The following is an 8,293-nucleotide window of genomic DNA, read 5'->3' as shown; positions in this document are numbered from 1 at the left end:
TGAGGCCGGGTCCCCTCCTGGGCCAGCAGCAGCTGCTTATCCAGCTGCAAGTGGAAAAGGCAATTAGGCAGCGTGAAGTGCTTTCTTCCAGATCTGGCAGAATCAGCATTTACTTCCCAGACGTATTAGTGGAAGGTGCTGGACGACTCTGTTGCCCCGGGGAGGGGAATTCATGGACCGGGGAGGGAGAATCTCAGTCATGGTAATAGCCCAGGGCTGGCAAATGTGGACTTGCCGCCAGCTTCGCATTTGCCCTCAGGCAAGTCTCTGTACTTTCCTTCTCGATCTTCCCCCATAAAGTCGGGCTGATACTTTCAGTGTCATGGTAAAGACTTGGAAACATCAGAGGAATAGGGCGTTGGGGGCGGTTAAGGGGGACGGGGCTGGAGAAGGATATTAAAATCTCACCCAGAAATACTGACTTCCAGAAATCCGTTGTCATTTTGTGTCCTACTCTTAAGGCACTTTTCCTTCCTCTGGAAACAGCTCCATCCTGAACAAAGAAATCTCCTGAGGTATCTGCTGAAGTAATTGGAAGGGGGCAGGAAACTCTCAAAACCCGTTAAAAGCCAGAAGCCAACCACAGACCCCGAAGGATCCACACCTAAGGGCTGAGGCAGGGCAGGACCAGGTCCTAGACAGAGCCCAAACCCACTTGACCATCAGCTCAGCCATCCTTCTCCCCCTCCTCTAGCTCATGCAGTGGAGATTTTTAACCCTAATTTACTTGATGAGGGGAGAAAAGCCGGGAGATTTAGCACAGAAACAACATCGTTTCTTTCCGCGCGCAGAACATCATCTCAGACTGAGCCACGCAGGGCAGTCCGTGCCCCTGCCCTTCCAAGTAGATGTATTTGCAGCTAGAGGACCCTTGTCCCTTCTCTCCAGTTGCTGAGCCCCTGCCTGTGCCGTCAGGACCTGCCACGGTGGCATCTCCTGGTGTGGTGGTGACGAAACAGCAGGGATGTGGCTGTTGGTGTGCCCACCCAGAGCTCTCTCCCCTCCCCCCCACCTCTGCAACCAAACCGGGAATGTCAAACCCAGAACTGCTTTGTGCCCTGGGAATTTTTAATTGAGTTAAAGCTGGTATAGGAAAAGAAAAGGCAAAGCAGGATTTTGTTCTGCATCCCCAGAGCTGGGGCTATTGTCCACCTCCCCTTTTCCACCCCTTTGGTACCAGCCTTCCTTCATCCCAGAACTGTGGTTTCCCTTCCCTTCCCTTCCCTTCCCTTCCCTTCCCTTCCCTTCCCTTCCCTTCCCTTCCCTTCCCTTCCCTTCCCTTCCCTTCCCTTCCCTTCCCTTCCCTTCCCTTCCCTTCCCTTCCCTTCCCTTCCCTTCCCTTCCCTTCCCTTCCCTTCCCTTCCCTTCCCTTCCCTTCCCTTCCCTTCCCTTCCCTTCCCTTCCCTTCCCTTCCCTTCCCTTCCCTTCCCTTCTTCCTCCACCCCACGGTGGCAGATACCACACCTGGTGCTCCTGCGGGGAGCTCAGTGCAGAGCAAACTCTTTGGAGGTGTTTGGGGAATGTATCTCCAGGAGAGACCCTAACACTGGCTCCAGCATCTGAGAAGCCCATTCAGGGCACAGTCCCTGGCAAATCCAGAGGGAAATGCTGAATGAATAAATACTAAATCACATTCTCCCATCCCTGGTGTGAGAGTGTGGCTCTGGGAAAAGTGCTGCCATCAATATTTTGTGTTCAAATACAGTTTTTCTCAGAGATAACATGCAGTGGTTTGTGCTCACTGCCCAGAACTGGGTCAGGGGCAGCAGTCACAACTTGGACCCACGATAACCTCCCTTTCCTCATGGTCTGAAACTGGGATGGAGGAACCAAACCTACCACTAAGGCTCTGAGCTGGTGAAGGAATGAGCCCCGAACTCCCAGCTGGGACCCTGCCAAAGAGAACAGCCTTTTCCAGTGGGTGCTGGATGCCAAAAGCTGGATAGTCTGTGCTGCTGCTGCAAGAACCTCGGGTGCAATTCCAGGTTAATTTTCCTTATTGTTTCCTTGCAGATGGACTTTTCTGTGTGCCCACAAAGTTCAGCACTGCTCTGGACAAAAACCTTGTGGGGAGGTGATTCAGACACTGGAGTACTGCAAAATGAAGGAAAAATGATATAGTGTCTCCCAGGTGGGATATTATTATGAAATTGTCCAGAGCTCTGCAGGACACAGGGAGGAATGGCTCAAGTAAGTTTCCACGGGGTTTGGCTCCTCTCTGGTGGGCTCAGCTGGGCCCTCATGTGGGGTTTGAGCTGCTGGATGGGTGCTTTAACATCGGCAGCTTCACACTAGCATCAAACCAGAGTGGTAAAAACCTCACTTTTCTATTTTCTCGTGCTATAAAATGTATTTTGCTGCCAATAATTCGTGCATACATCAGGGCCATAAAGGAACAAAGGGCTTTTTCTTTGGAGTGAGGATTTCTTTTTAAAAGTAATTGACTGATGATATTTAGTTTTAAAAATACTTAGTTGTTAGGTATGTCTTCAGTTCAACAGACACCCTACTGTCTAGTTGAGTAGACCTTTGTGCACAGGGAGCTTTGACTCAAAAACCAACTGCAATGCTCCCAAAATACTTCTTACCAGCTGTGCCTTGCTGCTGCCCTTCTTTGGGGATGGATACTGAACCTGAGGCTGGAGGGAGGGTGGAGGGTCCTGGGGTGTCCCTGCTGAGGTGCTGCAGGGGGTTTTTGTGCCTTTGTTTTGCAAATCTTTGCAGGAAATCGATGTGGGAAGGTGCTTGGGCAGCTGCTCCTCGGGGGATCCCTGCTTGCTTAGGTAAGCACAGCTGCCAAACTCCATCCGCTCTCCCTCCCGCACATCCGCGCCCCGGGCCAGGTGGGAGCTGCCCCTGGTCCTCTCACCCAATGCATCTGTGGCTCCTGGGATGGGGGGACTCAGAGCACCCCCAGCTCACCCTCCATGCTGTGCTGTGCCGGGGGGAGAGCCAGACCTGACATGATGGGGCTGAATTTGGCAGGTGGTTACAGAGTCTGTGGTGTCCCCAGACAGCTGACACAAATCCTGACAGTGGCTTCTGCAGCTTGGAATGTGCCACTCCTGCCCCTCACCTGCTGGCAAAGCTGTGGGGCAGGAAGAGTAGGGGGTTGCTGGGGCAGGGTGTGTCCAGGCAGTTGTTTCAGGCTGAAGGGGCAGGACTATGTGTTGATTATAGACATAAAAATATGGGTCCCCAGCACAGGACGGACATGTACAAGTTGAAGCAAGTCCAGAGGAGACCATGGAGATGCTCCAAGGGCTGGAGCCCCTCTGCTCTGGAGCCAGGCTGGGAGAGCTGGGGGTGCTCACCTGGAGAAGGCTCCAGGGAGACCTGAGAGCTCCTTGCAGGGCCTAAAGGGGCTCCAGGAGAGCTGGAGAGGGACTGGGGACAAGGGATGGAGGGACAGGACACAGGGAATGGCTTCCACTGCCAGAGGGCAGGGCTGGATGGGATATTGGAAGGGAATCCTTGGCTGAGAGGGTGGGGAGGCCCTGGCACAGCTGTGGCTGCTCCTGGATCTCTGGAAGTATCTAAGGCCAGGTTGGACACTGGGGCTTGGAGCAACCTGGGATAATAGAATGTGTCCCTGCCTATAGCAGGAGGTGGGATGAGATGAGCTTTAAGGCCCCTTCCAACCCAAACCATTCTGGATTCTTTGCATGCAGAGAGAAGCTAATCAAACCATGCAGGAAGAAAGACCTGCTCTGTCAAGGCAGAGATGATAGCTCACAAGCTACTCCAGCAGTAAGAAATAGATGCTGGAGGAAAAAAGCTGCCTCTCTTCTCCCCTCTCCTACTCTACACTTTTCCTGAGCATGAACAGACGGCCCAGGATGTGGGGGGGCTGGTGGTGTATTGGGGATATACTGGTTTTCCTATGACTGCACTGGGAGCCTACTGGGTGTGTACTGTTTTTTCTCTAACTGCAGGGAGTCAGAGATTGAGAGGAGTGCCTGGTTTGGGCACAAGCTGTCCCGAGATGCTGTGCCACTCACGGCTGTGACATGCACAGGTTCCGCGGCCACCAGAAACAAGTCCGCACCGTCGCTGCCATCCGGGAGTGCAAGTGCCGGGGATAGCGGGGCTGGAAGCTGCGGCTGGGGCTCCTGGAGCCCTCGCCAGACTGTCTGTAGGGTATGTAAATGAGATAAGGCTATTTTTTGAATAAACGCTACTTTAACCATGGGGTATAAATGAACCCTCTACAAAATGTTTTGCAGTTTGCAAAACAAACATCATGAGCAATTTGCAGGTCCTTGGGGCTCCGCTGTGCAGCTCCATGACCCCTCTGCATCCATCATCCCAGGAGGATGCAGCCGTCTGGCACGGGCTGGGGGGTGCATGGGTTGGCTGCTCCCAGTTACAAAGTATGGAGCCGGAGACAGGAGCTGAAGCCCGGAGCTGAGCATGTTGGGGCAAGTGCTGTCTCCTCTGCAGGCATCCCCAGATGCTGCTGGTGAGCTGGGAAGAGAAGGGAAAGGGTCCCGGGGATACAGCTCACTTCCTCTCTCCATTAACTCCAGCCTGTCGGTGCCGCCGTGCCTGTTCTGCATAATTAACAGCCCTTTGGCTTGGAATAAACTGTGGGCACCGCTGGACATTAGCCTTCACCTTGTCTCCCATTAGGTGGTCCTAGCAGGGCTTCAGCCGGCTGACGAATTAGTTAATTAATGCTAATTTTTTTCCCCGTTCATTCCCATAGCAGCTGTACAGTGTAGCATGTCCACCTGTACCAGCTTGGTTTCTCTGTGTTTGAGGAAACAGACGTAAAGAATTGGCTTTCATCCCACTAGCCAGGTATTTAATTAAGTTGAAGCATTCAGGAATTAGCAGTAAATGCCTTTTAATTCCTAGGAAGCCAATAGCCTTTTTTTTTTTTTCCTTAAAAAAAAACAGAAAGAAAGCCGGATTAGGGTGCTGGTGCTGCTGTGGTGTGACCCCACAGCCCGGGGCCGCAGCACCCCGGGTCCTCTGCTGGAACCTGCTCTGCCCGATGGCCTCGGCTTCCTGGCAGGACACAGAGCCTGGGCTGCCCTCCCCCGAGAGAGGGGACCCCGGACACTCCACCCTGCACACCTGACAGGGCATGGTATGGGGACATCAGTGTGACACTGAGGCGCCGCCACGATCCTCGCTCTCAGCAGCGGCTGCGGGAGGTGGAGCACAAGCTGCTGCGGCAGGATCGAGATGGGAAGGGGATGCTCATCTTGATGGGCTGCATTCCTCCCCACAAAGGTCCTCCGATTTGTCCCATTAGTGCCATCACTAAAATCCAGTTAGTCTCCTACGGAGAGCAAATGCAGCCCAACCAAGACCCTGGCAAGGGACTGGTGGCTCCAGACCCCCGTTTCCCCTGCCAGCCCTGGGAGTGCCTGGTGAGCCGTCCTCCCTCCCGCTTGTGTACTGGGGCTAATTGATGCAGGGGGCCCAGGAGCCGGGCTTCTCACCTTGTTAGCACGGCAATTAGCTCTCTTTACTCTCCTGATTGCTCCTGTGCATATTTCACTCCAGTCCAGCTTTCCAGTGAGTTATAAATGCAGCACCGGGGAGGCCGGGGAAGTTGTGCAGGGACAGGGAGCTCAGAGCCATGCTGGGGACTGTCCTGCTGCTGCTGGCCCTGGCCAAGACGGCATGCCCGAGCCCAGCCAGCGTGGGGAGCCGGCGGGCTGAGGCGCTGAAGAAACTCCTGGAAGTCTTTGGCATGGAAGACCCTCCGGCCCCTCCAACTCACTTCAAGCAGCCGCCCCAGTACATGGTGGATCTATTCAACACTGTCGCCAATGCAGATGGTGTCACCAAGAACCCTGACATCCTGGAGGGCAACACCGTCCGCAGCTTCCTGGATAAAAGTAAGGGGGGGCTCGCTGTGGTGCTGGGATTCGGCTGTGGGGAGGGGCTGAACGTGGCCGGTGGCGGTGCCGCCCCTGGTTTTGCTCTTCTCAACGCATCCTTCTCTGCAGCTCACAGTGAGGAGATGAGGTTCCTGTTTGTCCTCTCCAGCGTGGCCAAGAACGAGAAGATCCTGACGGCAGAGCTGCACCTCTTCCGGCTCTGGCCGAGGGTCACAGATGGGCCCAAAAGGCACCACTTCTGCCAGGTGAGGAGAGGGATGGGCTTGGGGTTGGGACTGACCCCCAGCCTTGGCCCATGGATGCCACTGGCACACTGTGGTCATTTGCCTGCAATGGGAACACAGCCTGGCTCTAGGATCACATGTACAAATGTTTCACAGATAATCACAATGATATAATTGTGGCTGGTTCTTAAATATCCTTCTGGCTTGTGCAAACATCAGCAAAGGCACACCAAGATTGTTACATATCTATGCTGACAGTTCCCCATCTCCCCCCCCATACCTCTGTCCAGGGTCAGTCCCTCAGGCAGGATGCTCCTGGGTGATCACCTTTTGCCTTCCCCAGGTCAGTGTGTATCAGGTGATGGAGAAAGACAAGCCAGACACCCCTGGAGGGAAGAAGCTGCTGGCAGCTCGGCTTGTCTCACTGCAGACCTCAGGCTGGGAGGTCTTTGCCATCACACCGGCTGTGAGTTACTTTTCCTCTGTTTTGGGTAGCACAGAGGGAATCCTGGGGTTCACATGCAGGAAGTTTTTTAACCCATTTCACCCCCAGCAGCCTTTCAGGTGCCAGTGTAGTTTCTTGGATGCATACCAGTGACATGGGGGGATACATCCTCTGGGAAGGGGAGGAAAAAGTCCTGCCAAGAGCCCTGGGGGCTGCTTCATCCTTCCCCACACCTGTCTCACTGCTCTGCAGGGAGTGCTGATGCTGGCTCCTGCCACAGCGTCCCCTGTGCTGCAGCCCTGGAGCAGGCTCTTCCCATGGCACACAGAGTGTGCCCTCAAGGAGTCCTGGTTCATGATGTCCTGCTGCTGGCCTGGGACTTGCCTGTGGGCATACCAGTGCAGTGCCTGTCCCGGTCCTTGGTGACACTGGTTTGGTTCCCCAGGTTCGCGACTGGACCGAAGATGAAAGCAGCAACCAGGGTTTGCTGGTGACAGTCCAGGGCCCAGGGGGGGGCCCGCTCGACTCCCCACCACTGCAGTTTGCATCTGGCCGTGGCCACCATGAGAGCAAGAAGCCCATGTTGGTCCTTTTCACGGATGATGGGCGCCGCGGAGCGTCGCTGCCCACAGCTGGCTTCCCAGGTGGGTCCCATATGCCTGGCATGACTCCCTTGGTGCCAACATCCCTTTCCCAGAGGGTGCTCCCGCCATGTGGGTTTCACAAATCCAAACCCCCTTCCCTGGCTGGAGGGAGAGGCTCTCTCCTTTCTGGTGCAGCCTGCTCAGGGGTGTTGTCTGCTTGCAGATGTGAAGCTGGATTTAAGTTTGGCTGTGAGACTGAGGCTGTCACCTCCTAGTGGCTCTGTCTGGGCTGGTGACAGGCTGTGACCAGAGGGTCACGGACAAAACCTGTGGGGAGGGGTGGCTGGGGGGGCTGGAGTATTTTCTCCCTCCACCCAGGTTCATGCAGTGGCCAATGGCGTTGAATGCTCCTTTCTGACAGATTTAAAGCCTCAGGCTCCCAATCTCCCTGCCAAGATGCCGGTGCCCAAGCTGGGCAGGTCACGCAGTACACGCTCGCTGGACCGGCTCCAGCCCTGCCAGAGGCATCCCTTGTCCGTGGACTTTGAGGAGATTGGCTGGTCTGGCTGGATCATTTCACCACGGGGTTACAACGCCTTCCACTGCAAAGGCTCCTGCCCTTTCCCCCTGGGTGAGAACATGCGGCCGACGAACCATGCCACGGTGCAGTCCATCATCAACGCCCTGAAGCTGAGCAATGGTGTCAGTACCCCTTGCTGTGTGCCTGACAAGCTCTTCTCCATAAACCTCCTATACTTCGATGATGATGAGAACGTGGTCCTCAAGCAGTATGATGACATGGTGGCCGCGAGCTGTGGCTGCCACTGAGGCAGGAGGAGCAGGGGGCTGGGAACACCACTTCAGTGAGGCCGCATCCACTCCCTCCAGAGCATCAGTGGGGTCTCTGTCCCACAAACCCTCTAAAAGAGACTGGGATGAGCAAAGCAAGGTGGTGCTAGGTCTGCCCTGGATGGTGTCACCCCCTGACAGGGCCAGCCGGGAAGGCTCAGGGCCAAGCTCTGATTAAATCAACTTGAATGAACCCATGTGAACCAGCAGCCCCAGGGCAGCAGCTCCATTTTGGGGTGCCCTGTGTGGGAGCATGGGTGTCCCGGCCCATGTAGAGGCTCCTGCAAGCTGTACTATATGTATATAGCAAGAGCACTAATATATGACAGAAGC

The 8,293-nt window shown here is 55.0% G+C and overlaps 1 protein-coding gene across 1 annotated transcript; it reads left to right on the top strand.

The window, feature by feature from the left end:
• The first annotated feature begins 5,593 nt into the window (after window positions 1-5,593).
• Window positions 5,594-7,939, top strand: LOC134054427 (bone morphogenetic protein 2-like). The gene is made up of 5 exons (XM_062510187.1): window positions 5,594-5,855; window positions 5,967-6,103; window positions 6,426-6,548; window positions 6,973-7,171; window positions 7,533-7,939. Exons 1-5 carry the CDS (start codon window positions 5,594-5,596, stop codon window positions 7,937-7,939), a joined length of 1,128 nt encoding a protein of 375 aa, XP_062366171.1.
• The last annotated feature ends 354 nt before the right edge of the window (window positions 7,940-8,293 follow it).

Source organism: Cinclus cinclus, chromosome 28 (assembly GCF_963662255.1).
Source record: "Cinclus cinclus chromosome 28, bCinCin1.1, whole genome shotgun sequence".
Lineage (NCBI taxonomy): Eukaryota > Metazoa > Chordata > Aves > Passeriformes > Cinclidae > Cinclus > Cinclus cinclus.
Note: the sequence above shows the minus strand (reverse complement) of the source record. Positions and strands in the feature narration are given on the sequence as shown.